At 40.4% G+C, this 16,379-nt stretch overlaps 1 protein-coding gene across 1 annotated transcript in view; it reads left to right on the top strand.

Annotated features, from left to right (window-relative positions):
* ENOX2 (ecto-NOX disulfide-thiol exchanger 2) overlaps positions 1 to 16,379 on the top strand; it is a 210,546-nt gene that overhangs the window by 85,478 nt on the left and 108,689 nt on the right. The window contains exon 2 of the mRNA XM_006881795.1: positions 15,708 to 15,842. Within this exon, the coding sequence (XP_006881857.1) occupies positions 15,746 to 15,842 (97 nt within the window). The 5' untranslated portion in view covers positions 15,708 to 15,745. The remainder of the gene's footprint in view (positions 1 to 15,707; positions 15,843 to 16,379) is intronic.

Raw genomic sequence — 16,379 nt, 5'->3', positions numbered from 1 at the left:
CGTCACCAAAAGGGTTCAGACTACCAACTCTTTGTTTAGTAGTTGAGTGCTTAGCTATTTGCACCCCCAAGAACTCCTGAAGATAGACACCAAAGCACTAAACCAACTCAGCATTGTAGGACACGGTAGAACTATCCCATAGAGTTTCCAAGACTGTAAGTCTTTACAGAAACAGACTTTTGCATACTTCTCCTACAGAGCAGCTTGTTGGGCTCAAGGGAATGACCTTTCAGTTATGTGCTGTGCCACCAGGGGTCCTTACAATAATAGAGGAAATAAAACAAAGCCACTGCCCTTCAGTTGATTCTGACTCATGGGGACTCTGTAGAACAGAGTAGAACTTCCTATCAGATTTGGATTTCTGACACTCTGAATCTTTACTGAAGCAGACATCTTTCTCCTGCAGAATCACTGATGAGTTCAAATCACTGACATTAGAAACTGAACGCTTTGACCACTGCATCATCAGACCATCTTAAGATAGGAACCCACCCACTACCACCCAGTCAATTCCTACTCATGGCATCCCTTCATCAGGTTTGTGAGACTAAAATTTTTACTGGAAAAGCCTCCTCATCTTTCTCCCACTGAGTGACTGGTGGGTGGATTCAGACCACCAGCCTTTTTATTTGTAGCCCATCACTCTTTGCACTGCATCACCAGGGTTCCCTAAGATAAATGAAGAGAAATTAAAATCATGGCTGAATACTCGCTGCCTGCCAAATATTGGGCTCCGCATTCTTTTTTGTAGGTGGTGGTGGTAGGTGTCATCAAGTCCGCTATGACTCATGTTGATCGTGTGAACAATAGATCAGAACCTTGCCCTCTCCTGTACCATCGTCATGGTCTCCTCCAGGCTCAAGCCCACTGTGCTAGTCACTCTGCCAGTCCATCTTGTTGAGGCTCTTCCCCTCCTTCACTGACATGCCGCCCTTCTTCACCTGTCAACATGCCCAAAGAATGTGAAATGAAATGTCACCATCCTTGCCTCTAAGGAGCATACACTTGTTGTTGTGTGCAGCTGAGACGCCTGTTACTCATAGAGACCCTAAACCCTACTCTATCCTGTGCCAGTCTCACTGTCTTGACTGTCAAAAGAACAATCCAGTCTGTCTTGGCAGAAGTGCAACCAGGGTGCTCCTTCATGGTAGCATTCTTTAGAATGCAGTAATAATGTTTAGTTCAAAGTGCCTCAGTTGCAACTCCAACACTGACTACACTATACCACTGGGGCATTTCCTAGCTTCTTATGCCTCATTTTCATTGTCTTTAAAATGAACAGTTATAATGAATATGACTGCCAAAAGAACAAATAAATCTGTCTTGAAGGAAGTGCAGAGTGCTCCGTAAAGGCAAGGGTGGTGAAACTGCATCTCACATATTGTGAGCATGTGACGAGGGGCCGGTTCCTGGAAAAGGATATCATGCTTAGAAAAAGCAGAGGGTGAATGACAAAGAGGACCTTCAAGGGGATGGATTGACACAGTGACAGCAACAATGCGCAAGCACAGCATCAATTGTATGGATGGCACAGGATCAGGCAGGGCTTCATTCTCTTATACATAGGCTTGTTATGAGTTGGAGCTAACTGGACAGCACTTAACAACTTATCATCGAGTGCCTGTGAGAATTTGATTATATAATGCATGTAATGCTCTGCTGATATAACAGTTGAGAGCTAGGCTGCTAACAGAAAGGTTAGCAGTTCAGAACCACTCAGTGGCTCAACAGGAGAAAGACCTGCTGATCTGCTCTCATAAAATAACAGCCAAGAAAACCCTGTGGGGCAATTCTACATCAATAACAACAACAAAGCACTAAGATTGGCTTTGGCACTTGTTGTTGCTGTTTGTAGGTGCCATAGAGTCTGTTCTGACTCATTGTGACCCTATATACAACAGGACAAAATAACATGTATGAAGTAGTTTAAAACCACTAGCTATCATTATCTTCATTATCCACAGTACCTGAAAGATAGCTATCAATGTCCTCAGTTGTAGGTGAGTTGTAGGCTAAAAGGTTTGCAGAACCCAAGATTTCATTTTAGATTTTAATGGCTCCAGGGTCTGTCTTCAGCTCCTGGTTGAATGTAGTGAGTTCCATGCTTTTGAGTTTCATAAAGAGAGAGGTTCCTTCCCAAACCCGAGCTTTGTTCTTCCCCACTACACTCCTCACCCCCATACCTGCTTTCTAAAGGGCTGATTCTAGCTTCTAAGGTTGCTCTTGTTCAGTGTCACTGAGTTGATTCTGACTCATAGTGACTCCATATGACAGAATAGAACTGTCCCACAGGGTTGTGTAGGCTACAGTCTTTGCATGAGAACAGATCACCAGGTCTTGTCTTCAGATAGCTCTTTCAGATAGCAGCTGAGCACTTAACCATTGCGTCACTGGAACTCCTAGCTGCTGCTTACAGAACTAATTGAAAATATTGACATTTAATTGAAAATCTAATTGAAAGCCTTTTAACTGCTCCAATAAAGAGGTGGCTGTCTCAGGGATCTTCCTGCTTCTACACTAGAATAACAGTGGCTCTCTCAGAATTCAGTTTGGTTTGTGAAAACCTCTTCTACCTTCGTTTTTCATTTGCATACTTTGAGAATGAAGCTAAGACCTTGCTCGTCTCCTGCACCATAGTCACAAGAACTTTAGGACTCTTTGCTCCCTCCCTTTTCCTTTGTTTCCCTTTCTTCCTTTTCTCTTTCTTTCCCTTCCCTTCCCCACGGACGAATATATTACAACATCCTGATTCCCTTGAATGTCTCTTTGATCTATCCCTGGTAACATTCATGAGCAGGTAAAGTGCCTGCTTGTCTTAATAGCGTCATCTGTCTTAAATCATCTGTGAATCTTGTCTTAGAAAAATGCCTGCCAGGTCCCTCACCTTGCATTACCATGATGCAAGTTGTGGCGTCACTGCTGGTGACGTCTGTGATGGGAAGAGAACAGGCGCTGGACCCAGGGTCTCAGCACATTATTCACAAACAATGACGGATTGTTAATTTTCAAAGAAAATGAAGAGCAATTCGAAATAACACCTGCAATGCACAATATATTGCTTCATGAGAAATAAATACCAAGCAGGAAATAAAACCTTGAGCCTTAGGCTTAATGGCAGGCCCAAAGCATGATTTATACCACTTGTTTTCTTTCTCTTAGCTAGAGAACGCAAAGCAGCATGCTATTCAGAGCTAGGACACACAACCTTGCCCTTATGCCTTAACCTTTCACAGCAAATGCTTCTTTAGTATCTGCTGTATGCAAAGTCTTGTGTGACGTGCTCAGAGTTGGAGTTGTTTTCTAGGTTTTGTGCTAACATTTTCAGAACTTCCTTTTGTCCTTTTGTTACTGTATGTCTAGTATTATTCCCAGGACCAGTCCCTATATGGTATGCCATCTTCCTTCCATGGGACCTGGAATCCCTGGCAAGCCCTCAAGGAACCAAGATAACAAATAAGACTACTTATTGCTATTGTTGTTAGATGCTATCAAGTAGCTTCTAATATATAGTGACCATATGTCCTAGTGGCACTATGACAACAGAACTTAACAGTGCTTGGCCCTCCACTATCCTCACAATCATTGCTATATTCCCATCATTGGCAGTCACTATGCTTGGAAGAGTGGAGGGTGAGAGAAAGAGAGGGAGACCTTCGATGACATGGCTTGATACAGTGACTGGGGTAATGAAGGTAGGTGCGTCGTAGACAGTGAGGTTGGCACACGATAGAGCAGGGTTCAGGGCTGTTGTACATAGGGTCGCTATGAGTTGCAGACATCTTGGCAGCACATAACAACATGCCAGTTGGTGTCATTGTGGGCCTTCCTCTTTTCCGCTGACCCTTTGCTTGACCTAATCATGGTATCTTCCTCCAGGGACTAACTAGTCTTTCTCTAATAACATGCCCAAATATATGGGACAAGGCCTTGCTATCCTTGCTTCTCAGGTGCAGTCTGGCTGTCCTCTAAATACACATGTGTTCATTCTTCTGGTATTCCATGGTGTATTGAATCTTCTTTACGAACCCATACTTCAAGGTCTCAATTCTTCTTCAGGCTCCTTTATTTATTCATTGTACAGCTTTCACATACATATAAAACAATTGATAATGCTGTGGCTTGAGTTAAGTATATTTAGTCCTCAAAGTGACACCTTTGTTGTAATATTACAGAGAGGTCTTTTGAAGCAAGGACACCAAACAGGAAAGTGACATGATATGATTACTACATGTACATTGATTTTACTAACTTTAATTGCACTCAGTTCTCCAGCCCTATATAATTCCTTTTTTCACATGAAGACTCACATTGTTGTGAAAATTATCACCCCTTTCACAAATTCATTGCTCCCAAAATGTGTGTGTGTTTATAATTGTGGTTTTCTTATATCATCAGTATGTAAACATGGAATCTCTTGGGTATGGTATATAGCAGGAAACTGGCTAAAAATACAAATAGGTTCCCAGAGGTTTTGATCAGAAGAGTCTTATATCACAGGACGTTGTTTTTATTTACTGTTGAGCCGACTGAGACTCATGGCAACCCTATGTCTAATAGCTCTGAACCCTACTCTATCCTGAGACTGTCACTGTCTCTAACACACCTACTGCCATTCTCTCAGTTACTGTGTCAATCCATCTCATCCTGGGTCTTCTTCTCTTGTTCCAGCCCTCCACCCTGCTAAGCATGATGTCCTCCAAAGACTGGTCCCTCCTGGCCACATGCGCATAGTATGTGAAATAGAGCTTCATCCTCTATTGGTTTTACTCTCTCCAAGTCAGACCTATTTGTTTTCTTGGCATGTGTATTCATCCATGACATATTCAAGACTCTTCTCCAGCAGCACAACTCAAAGGCATAGATTCTTCTTCTATCATCCTTGTTTTTTTTAAAAAAATAAGTATTTATTTTATACAGGTTTGCTTACAGCGTTCGTATACATTGTTTTTCACACTGGATCTTTCCCATTTCCTTTACATAACCTTCCCTCTACCCATCAAATTGTGCAACCCCATGATTATTACCCCCTACTATCCTCCCCTCCTTGGATCCTCACACCCATTTTACTAGTCATCTTTCTATTTCTACAATAATTATCTTGTACAGTATTTGTCCGTATGGGACTGAGTTGTTCATTTAGCATAATGCACTCTAGTCCCTACAAAGTTATGTAGTAACTTTTGAAATCTTTGTTCCTGAATGCTGTGTAGTTCTATTATGTGAATGGTTATTCACCATCGTCTATCATCCTTATTCATTATCCAGCTCTCCGATGCATAGCAAATAATTGCAAAGACTATGATCTAGATCAGTCTCACCTTTGTCTCTAGACTGAAAAGCGCTGCTTTTCCAGTACTCTGGAGATGTCCCTGACAGCAGATTTTCCCGGTGCAATTCATCTTTTGATTTCCTGACTGCTGGTGCCTAGGGTGTTGATTGTTGAACTGAGTATACCGAAATTGTTACCAATCTCAAAAGGGCATGAGGAAAGGAGATATGGATATAAATTATGTATGTTAGGACTGGATACTCTCATTAGAGATGGAAGAATGGTGGTGAAGATAATACTTCTTACTAGTGGAAATATTAGACATCCGTTAGGAAGAAGATACTAAAATGGTACAGTAGAGCAATGCTTCTCAGTCTTCACACTTGTTAACATTTGAGACCAGATGCTCTGCAGGAGAAAGACAGGCAGTCTCCTGCCATGAAGTTTACTGCTTCTGAAAATCCACTGGAAGGTCGACTATGAGTGAGTTTTGACTCAGTTGTCTATAACAACAATGAATGATTAAGAGGGAGCACTGGTGGTCTAGTGGCAAAAAGCAGTGCTGTCATCCCAAAGACACATGGTTCAAATTTACCAGCTGCTCTGCAGGAGAAGCATGGGCAATTTTCTCTGTGCAATTAACTGCCTCTGAAAACCCACCAGAGGGTCAGCTATGGGTCAGTTCCAACTTGACAGTACACAGTAACAACAACATGAATGCTTAACAGCGTCTCTGACCTCTTCCCACTAGATGCTAGTAGCGACCTCTCCTCCAATTATGCTAAGTAGAAATATCCCCGTGCATTGCCATATTTCTCCTGGGACACAAGCCCAGCCCCAGTTTGGAGGACATGAGGAGCACCCAGCTGTATAATGAGTTCTATAACCTTCCAGCTCAGATATAATATAACTTTATGACTCCTCTGGTTTAATATAGCAAAGTGGTTAAAAGCCTGGATTTTGGAGTCACATTACCTGAGTTTGAGTCCTTGGTCCACAGCAAGATAGTGGTATGACCTTGGACAGATTACTTAACCTTTGTGTTCCTCTTGCCTCACCAGGAAAATTGTAATAATGAGAGTCGCTACATCATAGGATTGTTGTGAGTTTTAAATTAGTGTACATAAAGTGCCTAGAACAAGGTCTTATATATAGTAAGCATTGTATAAATGTTAACTGTTACTCATCTTATGATAATTGCTATCATTAACACCACACTTGCCATATTTCTGCCCTGGATGTTCCACCCAGCTTTGGAACACTAAAATGACTAAAAAGTGTAGTCTATGGTTCAAGACCACACAATGCAAAAAGATTTTTAAGCCTGTCCTACAGGGGAGCTCTGGTGGTGGCCAAGTGTTAAGAAATTGTGCTACAAATCCAAAGACACACAGTTTGAAGCCACCAGCTGTGTTGTGGGAGAAAGACGAGCAGTCTCCTTCCATGTGATTTGCTGCCCCTGAAAACCCTTTGGAGGGTCAGCTATGAGTCAGCTCTGACTCACCGTTACTCAACAACAACTGCCATGGAATATATTCCAACTCATAGCAAATTTGTAGAACAAAGTAGAATTGTCTTACAGAACCCAGGACTCTAAGCTTTATGGAAGCAAACTGACATCCTTCTCCCATGGTTCAAACCTTTCCATTAGCAACTAAGAACGTAGCCACTGCACCATCAATGTTCATTATTCACCTACAGATCTGCAAAGTGGGCAGTGCAGGTAAGCTCCACTTTGTATTGTTGCTGAGTTCTTAAAGAATTCACTTATTTAAAAGCAAATTTATTGGCACTTATTTTTAATAAGGCACTGTAGATTATACAAAAGTAAATGAAGTTTAATATATTTCCTGCCCTGAAAGAGCTAGCAGGTTTGAGAAATGTATTCCCTGTCTAGATTTCACATGTTGTTGTTGTTGTTGTTATGTGCATATGAATTAATTGAAAAATGCCATGGCTTGGGTCAAATGTACCTTAATCCTTAAAGTGACACCTTTGCTTTTTAATACTTTGAAGAGATCTTCTGCAGCATCACAGTGTGCTAATCACACAGACTCGTGGTATGGATATGACTGCTACAAGGACATTTATTTAATAGATTTAACGAAGTTAAATTCTCAAGAGAAGAAATAGATTCCATCTTCAGTAATTTTGGAAATGAGACCTTGGCTCTAAAGACATAACAGTCCTGTACATAGATGCTCTAATTGATAAAGTTGTTTGTTGTGGGGTGGTTGTTAGGTATCTTTGAGTCAACTACAACTCATAGTAACTTTATAATAATAAGGAATCTGACCTTGCCCTATTTGGGCCATCCTTACCATCTCTGATACTCAAGCCCATTGTTAAGGTCACTGCGTTGATCCATTCTATTGAGGGTCTTACTCTTTTACTGACCCTCCTCCTTTCCAAGCTTGATGTCTTTTTCCAAGGACTCACTCATCCTGACAACATGCTCAGAGTATGGAGGATGAAGTTCCAACACCCTTGCCTCTAAGGAGCACTCTGGTTGCACTTCTCCAAGACAAAATGTTTGCTTTTTCAGTGATCTGTGGGATATTGAGTACTCTTCTGTAACATCACCACTCAAAGCAACAATTATCCTTCTCTCATAGGGTGTTATTGTTGTAGGTAAGTACTGTCAAGTTGGAACCAACTCATAGTTGGGGTTTTTAGAGGCAGTAAATTGCATGGGAGGAGATTGCCCATCTTAACAGCTAATGGACTAATAACAGCTGATGGACTTAAACCACGTGCCTTTTGTGTTGGCAGCACAACTCCTAACCACTAATATGCTAGAGAGTTAATAATTGTGAAGCCACCATAAACAATTCTACATGCATAGCATACAGAGAATGAACAGATAAGTCAAGGGTGAGAGCCAGAGGTTACACTTACAGATGAGCAAGAGAAAAGGCTACAATAAGCTATGTGCTATGGTTTACTATTGGAGAAATAGTATTGGCATAGTATGAATCTGCTATCAGGATTCTCTCCAGAGTACTGAAGAGCAACACTGTCAGTAAGAGACGAAGATGCACCCGATCCAAGTCATGGTCTTTGCAGTAGTTACTTGCTCTGCATCAAAGAGCTGGGCACTGACTAAGGATGACAGAAGAATATATGCCTTTGAATTGTGGTGCTGGAGAAAAGTATTAATCATACCATAGACTGCCAAGAGAACAAACAGGCCTGTCCTGAGGCTGCTCCTTGGAGGCAAGGATGTTGAAGCACCATCTCAAATACTTTGGGCATGTTGCCAGGAGGGACATTGCTGGAGAGGAAGACTCTGGATGAGATGGATTGACACAGTAATTGGGGTGATGAGGGTAGGTGTGTCAGAGATGGTAAGGCTGGTTCAGGATAGGGCAGGGTTCAGAGCTATCGTGCACAGGGTCTCTATGAGTCATAGTCAAGTCTTTGGCACATAACAACATGAAGTATGAACTTCTGTTTAACTTGATATATGAACACATGAATATTTATAGATAGATGTTTGTATACAAATGTCAGTATACACGTATATATTTGCAAGCTCTGTCCACTGAGAAGGTCTGGAAGCAACAACTCACCAGTAGCAACAAGCTTACTTATCTCCAAGAGCTTGGTTTCTGATAATTTTTTTCCAGTAAAACGGAACAAGAATTTCTGTGATAAATGATTGATTGTTTATCTGGGACAAGGAATGTACAAAAGGGACATAGAGACATTTTAATTCCAGAAAGCTGAGAATCTAAATAAAAATCCAAAAATAGCACTATGATGATGTTATGTCAAAGAGACAAAGGAACCAACTAAAACAGCTCTAATAGCCAAAGCTGAGAAAATTTGAACACTAAAATAAATGGGAGAATTTGTTTATAGCCCTATGCATAAGGTAATTATTAATCTAAGCTGTTATTTTGAGTATCAAATTAGACAGATGAATGAATGGATATTTTTATTCTCTTCCTTCAGAGTTGGATCCATTGTGTCATTAATATGTCTAGACTGTTTATCATAAAGGGAGGTCTGGTGGCCTGGTAGAAAGTTGCACTGCCAGTCCAAAGGTGTGTAGTTCAAATCCACCAGCTTCTCTGTGGAAGAAAGATGGGCAGTCTCCTTCCATACAATTTCTAGCTTTTGAAAACTCCCCTGGAGAGTGAGCTGTGAGTCAGTTCTGACATGATGGCAATGAGAGATAGTTACAATAAGGGAACCCTGGTGACATAGTCTGTTAGGAGTTATGCTGCTAACCCAAAGGGCACACGTCTAACTGTTCAAATCCACCAGTGACTTCTTAGGAGAAAGCGAAAACTGTCTCCTCCTGTGCAATGTGCAGCCTTGGAAACCTGTTGTAGGGTCAGATAAGAGTGGTTCTGAATCAGCTGCAATGAGGAGTTGAGTGAGTGACTTTTAGTGTCTTCAAATACTGTTTCAGATGATTGCATTTCTAGCTGTTGTTTTTCTTTCTTTCTTTCTTTCTTTCTTTTTTTGGGGGGGTTTCTTTTCATAATAAGAGTAGTGCCATTGTCCAATGTCTCAATAAGTTAAACACAGAATCATTATATGAGCAAGAATGCAAACAGATAATTATATGCCAAATTATGTCTTTTACATGGTACAACATGAATGAACCTTGTAAATGATCTGCTAAGTGGAATATGTTAGTCATAGGAGGATTTTATTGTATGATTCCTCTCATGAAATATCTCGAATAGGTGAGTTCACAGGAACAGAAAGGTTAGAGGTTACCTGGTGGATGGAGAAGGGAAATCAGTGCTTGATTGATATGGAGTTTTCTATTTGGAGTGATGAAAAAATTTTGTAAGCAAACAGTGGCACTGTGTGTGTGTGTGTGTGTGTGTGTGTGTGTGTGACAGAGAGAGACACAGAGAGAGGGATAATAGTGCCACTAGACTATACACTTAAATTGTTAAAATGCAAATTCTATGTCATATGTATTTTCTATAATAAAATAATACTTTTCATTGTAAAGCAAAACTTGATTATCTGATGGTAAGAATTATAAGAGAATAGAGAAGGAAGGGGTTTTTTTGTTAAATATAGTTGGAAAGATGGCATTGTGTTACAATCCTCCTTTCACTTCAAAAGATGTAAGAATTTGAAAGAGTTAAGATTTGAAATCATTCACTTCACCATGTGTGTTATCACAGAGTGTGTGTGTGTGTGTGTGTGTGTGCGCACGCGTGCATGCACGTGTGTGTTTTCTTCAAGATCAAATAACTGACAGTAATTGACTAGTTAATCAGTGAAGCATAGATAATACAAAAATAAACAGATGGCAGTAATTTGATAGTTGCAGAGCTAAAGTGGAGGATCTGGTCCAAATCTTTATTCTTTTGATCCTCATGAACTCTTATTCCAAAGCTCCATGGCTTCCTTGAGAGCACAACCACTGCAACCTCTAACCTCTTGAGGAGTTGTCACAAAAGCCGCCTTAGAGAACCAGCATGGCGGGGCATGTTGGTCTCCAGACTTCATGAGGTTTTCTGAAGCCTGTTTGACAGCTCCTAGTACTTGCCTTTTGAGTATCCTTGCCCACTGACAGTGATTGTAGGAATCATGGGAAATGAGCAAGCTCTTCCTTTGGTGACAAGGGACGACTTTGACTAAACACTTCAAGAAGTTGCTGCGTGTCCATTTTTAGTCTAGAAAGTGAATCAGGCTAGGGCTTAACTTTGTTGCACTGATTCTGAACAGATGTTTAGCCCAGCCTGTTTTGTTAGGGCAGCTCTGAAATCCAGATTGCTACCAGACAGAGATGATCATCCCTAATTTCTCTTTGAAGTCAAATTTTACAAGCTTGCTTATATGTGTGACTGTGCCTACATGGAAAAAAAATATTACCGCTAATGAGATAAAACTGAAATATTAGTTAGGTGCCTCTGTCTCTGGTTGTAACACTCTGCAAATTTCTGTGTGTAAATTAAGTTGTCCTGAAGAGAAAATCAGTTTAACAATACTGCCATCCCTTTTAAGATGACATATCATTCAGAAAAATGGAGATCAATTATCAATCTGAGTGCCCATAATGTAGATTGCTTATTGTGCCCAAATCAATCTAAGTTGATTTTCTGTATCTGTATCATTCATTTAAATGTCTCTTGAATACCTACTATATACCAGACACTGAACTAAGTAATGAGGATACAAAGATCTCCAAAACCCAGTCCTTGACCTCAAGGAACCCTCTTGGTGAAATGGTTCAGGGGCAAGTTGCTAACTTAAAGGTTAGTGGATGGAACTGCCCTTCGAGAGAAAGATGAGTCAGTCTGCTTCGGTAATGATTGCACCGTTTGAAATCCTATGGGACAGTTCTGTTCTGCCCTGTATTGTTCCTACAAGTCAGGATCACTTGGTTTGATTTTGGTTTCGCCTAAAAGAGTTTGAAGGCGACCAGAAGAGAGACACAGTAGCTATATTGCAATGATAGAAGCTCAGTTGTCACTGCTTCCTGTAATGCTCTTGTACCCAACCCTCTCTAATGACTCATTTCAAATGATTCTTTCTCGGTGAAAGCTTTCCTAATGTTCCTCCAGCTCCCCAACCCTATCCACGCATACAAGGCTTATTCCAGCAAATTTAATCACTCCTATTGTGTGAAATTCCTATTCAGCAAGCAAGGTTGCATCATCTACGTAACATAGGTTATTGATGAGTCTTCCTCTGATCCTGATGCCACATTCTTCTTCATAAAGCCCAGCCTCCTGAAAGGTCTATTCTGCATATAGATTGAATAGGTACGGAGAAAGGATGAAACCTTGATGCACATCTTTCTTCATTTTAAAGCACATAGTGTTCCCTCGCTCTCTTTTACAACAGCCTCTGGGTCCAGGTCCAGCTTTCACAGGAGCATAATTAAGTGCTCCATGATTCTGGGCACCTAACCATAACAATTGTGTTGTAGAAAGCTGCACTGCAATTCCAAAGGCAAGCAGTTGGAATCCAGCAGATACTCCATGAGAAAACAATGGGCTTTCTCCTCCCGTGCTGTCTACCTCTATAAACCCTGTGGAGGGTCAGCTATGAGTCCGTTCCTACTCTACGGCACACAGCCACAACACTGTTCCCATATCACATTACTCCTAGTTTTATTATATCACTTATAAAAACTTACATTTGGATGTTTGCATGTTAGTGTTCTTTCTCACTAGATTGTGTGTTCTTCCAGAAGACTAAATGAGTTTTGTTCTTATTCTCTAGCAGAGACTCAGCATATGTTTTGCAAGGTGCCATCAAGTCAAGTACAGCTCATAGTGACCCTGTGAACAACAGATCTAAACCCTGTCCTTTCCTGTGCCATCCTCATAATCTCTAACACACTAGAGCCCGTTGCTGCAGTCACTGTGGCAGTCCGTTTTGTTGACCGTCTTCCTCTACTTTGTCATCCATCTACCTTTCTAAGCACGATGTCGCTTCCCAAGAAATAGCCTCTCCTAGAAACATGCCCAAAGTATGAGAGACGTTTTGCCAATAAGATGTAAACATAAATTTGGTTGGGAGAAGGAGGAAGTGAATTAAGAAACATGGAACTAAAATTCTAGATAAAAGGCCATTGGAACACATAAGGAGTAATTAATTACAGTGAAGTGGCATCTTCACAGAAAAGGTGTCATTTGAGATGACCCTAGAAAAATGAGTAGAATTTGCCAGGTAAAGGTGAATGTTGTGGGAGAGGATGGAGATGAGGCAGGCAGTGGGAACAGAATTTCTTAAGAACTTAAGAACCACCTTCATTGTGGCAAAACAATGATGTTAATTACACATGATCCTTCATGTAAACAAGCCTCTCAGGACCTCTACTTGCCAACATTTTAACAGGCACTTTGAATTACTATATTTTATGAAAACAGTACAGCACAGTCTTTTTTAAAATCTGAAAATGTAGATAATTGTCTCCCCCCTCCAATATTCAAAGTAATTCGAAGTTGGCTTTCTTAGTTCGTTGCAAATTCTCATATTCTTTCCTCTCAAAACTCTCGCTGAGAGAATTTCTCATTTCCCAGTACCACGAAGCGAGTAGAATTATTTTGGCACTGAGGTCCCCAAGGTCTGTGAACCTAGGTATTTCCTGCCCCTCAAGAACAGCAGGATGTGGACTCTGATGTCTCAAGGCCTTTTGAGCTATGTCAGTAAATCAAACCAGTTGCTCTCAAGTAAATTCCAACTCACAGTGACTCTTTGAGCTGTAACTCATTGCCACCAAGTCAGTCTCAACTCCTGGAGACCCCATGTATGTAGAACTGCATTCCATACAGTTTTCAAGGTTGTGAGCTTTTGGCAGTAGACCACCAAGCCTTTCTTCTGAGGCACCACTGGATGAGTTCAAACCTCCAACATTTAAATTAAGAGTGGAGCACTTAACTGTTTATTCCACCCAGGAATTCCTCTTCCAGCTATAAAAATCCAAACCTGTTGCTATCAAGAGTAGAACTTCCCCATAAGGTTTCCAAGGCCATAAATCTTTGCAGAAGCAAATTGCAATGTGTTTCTCCCGTGGGGTGGCTAGTGGGTTTGAACCATCAACCTTTGGGTTGGCAGCAGAGTACATTAAACACTGTACAACCAGACTTCATTTTGGCTGTATCACTCCCCAAAATAGTTATATCCTCTAAGAATTGAGAGTCTAGGTAGACCTTTCTATCGCTGTATAAACTCTTGACGCAGAGGCTATTTGACCACCCATGTTTGTTTTCTCGATAATATTTACAAGGAGGCTATTTCTAGCCTTATGATATGCCTTTATGAGAGAGCACTGAAACCTGAGTATGAGGGCTAGAGTTCTTAAGGATGGAGAAATCACGGGTTCTGAAATCTGATTTCTGACAGCAGTAATGAATGCTCACAGCCATCAATCACTCTGGGGCTGGGGGGGGGAGTGTGATTTGTGGGAGAGGAGGCATTGGTAGCATAGAAGAATGACAAAAACCATCTTTCAGTAAATAGTGCTTTTAGACATTTGCTTTTGCTTGTTCTGAGCAATCAATGAATAAAATAACATGTGTATAAATAACCTGGCCGTGGACCACCCTTGGTGTTGCCAGGTTGGAAGGATATGATGGACATTAACTAGCTACTGTTAGAAAAGAGTTGCCTTTAGGTGTGTAATTGACAAGAATCCACACTGCAAGGTAGGAGGGAAACCATAGAAAGTTTTTCCTGTGGCTATCAATAGTGAGAGGGAAATTTTTCAAAATAAAGGTCTTTTTTGTGTTTAGATGAGTAGGCCTAGATATAATCTCTCCCAGCTGTATAGTATGTGCGTGCACATTTAGAATCGCCTGTTTCTGTGTCTTTACATATGTCATCTCTGATCCTGGAATGTCTCTTCCCCTCTTCTTTACCTCTTCAATTCCTGCCTACTACGCAAGGCATGTTCTTTTGAAATCAGCTCCATCCTTTGAAAGTCCACCTTCTTGTGAAACCTTTCCCACTTAGACCATGGTAGTACTTCTTTCCTTAAACTAAAGTAATATTTCTGGTCCACATCCTTCAAAATACTTCATTGTTTCTCATTTGTATAATTGGAGACGGTAAAGCTTAGGGAGTAAAAGGCACATATATTGTCCTTTAAAACCATGGACAATATATGTGACCTTTCTAAACCTCCCATCTACTAAAGAGAGGTCTAAATAGTCTATTTGTCGTAAGGTGGTTCAGTTAGTTAAATGAGAATAGCATCTCAAGTGCTTTACCTAACAAATATATGGTAAGTGTTCAGTAATTAGTAATGATAATACTGGTACAGGTGATGATAGTGGTGGTAATACTAATAACCATTATCATCATCATCAGTTCCTCCAATAAATTGCATACTTTTTCAGTGCAGGGGCTATGACTCCTGTCTGCTTTGTCTCCAGCATTCTCCAACCCCCAAAATACTCAGCTGGCTAATTTGATGTCTCTTGATTATATATCCAGCTGTATTCAATGGTACTGCCTCAAAGATATGAAATTGCATCAGAAGTGTAATTTCCATATTTTACAGCCAACTGCAGAAGTCCTTCGATTTTTAAAATTATTTTTTGTTTGTTTGGATGCATGAGTGGTTTGGATGAAACTTCTGAAGTAATCATATTCACATAAACTATGAGAAGAATAGAAAACCTCTTAATCAATCCAAGTTCCTGTGGAGTGTATACATGGGGGAAGAAAAGGTGATGGCAGGAAGAAAGAGAGGAAAGGAGGGAAGAAGAAACTCTTACACTAAAAAACTCTTACACTAAATATCTTGTAAAACTGCTTTCAAATTCTATGACTTCCTGCTATTTTGTCTATATTGGCTTAATCCTTATGAAAAAATAATCTTGACATTGAGGCCTTATACACCACTTGTAGCAGGCCATTAATGTAAAGAGTTTTCCAGAGTTTACATACTGATAGGTAGATTCCGGAATAATAACACCACCAATTATTTGTTTGTCATTTTTTTCAGCTGATAGTAATAGAACCCTGAATGTGGACTCTACTGCAATGACTCTACCTATGTCTGACCCAAATGCATGGGCCACAGCCATGAATAATCTTGGAATGGCACCCATGGGGATCGCTGGACAGCCAATTTTACCTGGTATGCTATTTTTAATCACCTCACAAGTGCTGTTTTTAATTGACTCTGTGGTAATAAATTTAACAGTATGACACCACTTATTTTGAAGATGGTATTTCCCAGATTCTGCCTAGAGTGTGCATTTTTGTAATATGAGCTTTACAGACGGGGTGGCCAATGGTATAGTATACTCACTATTTTACTTTGGACAAGTTGAGACATAACTTATGGAAATACTTAAAGAGTTTATTGAAGTAAAAGGCAGTCGGTTTCTAGCAAGGGAATACAAAGCTTGTCTAATTTGTAGACTCCTTGGAAGAGGCAAATAAATATTAAGATGGAAGAAACAGAATTGGTGGATATGACTTTTTTTTTAGGAAAATAATTGCTGTCAAGTAAATCCTGATTTATATATGTTAAGAGTAGAACCGTACTTTAAAAGTTTTCGCCATTGAAATCTATGGGAGAGAGAATAGTCTAAAAGTATTATATTTTAGGGCATTATTTTTACCGTAGGAGTATGCAATGAGGGTTGTAGAGTGGATTATATTTGGGGCT

The sequence above is a fragment of the Elephantulus edwardii genome, unplaced genomic scaffold (assembly GCF_000299155.1).
Source record: "Elephantulus edwardii isolate Elephantulus edwardi_28Jun2011 unplaced genomic scaffold, EleEdw1.0 scaffold00016, whole genome shotgun sequence".
NCBI classification, from domain to species: domain Eukaryota; kingdom Metazoa; phylum Chordata; class Mammalia; order Macroscelidea; family Macroscelididae; genus Elephantulus; species Elephantulus edwardii.
Note: the sequence above shows the minus strand (reverse complement) of the source record. Positions and strands in the feature narration are given on the sequence as shown.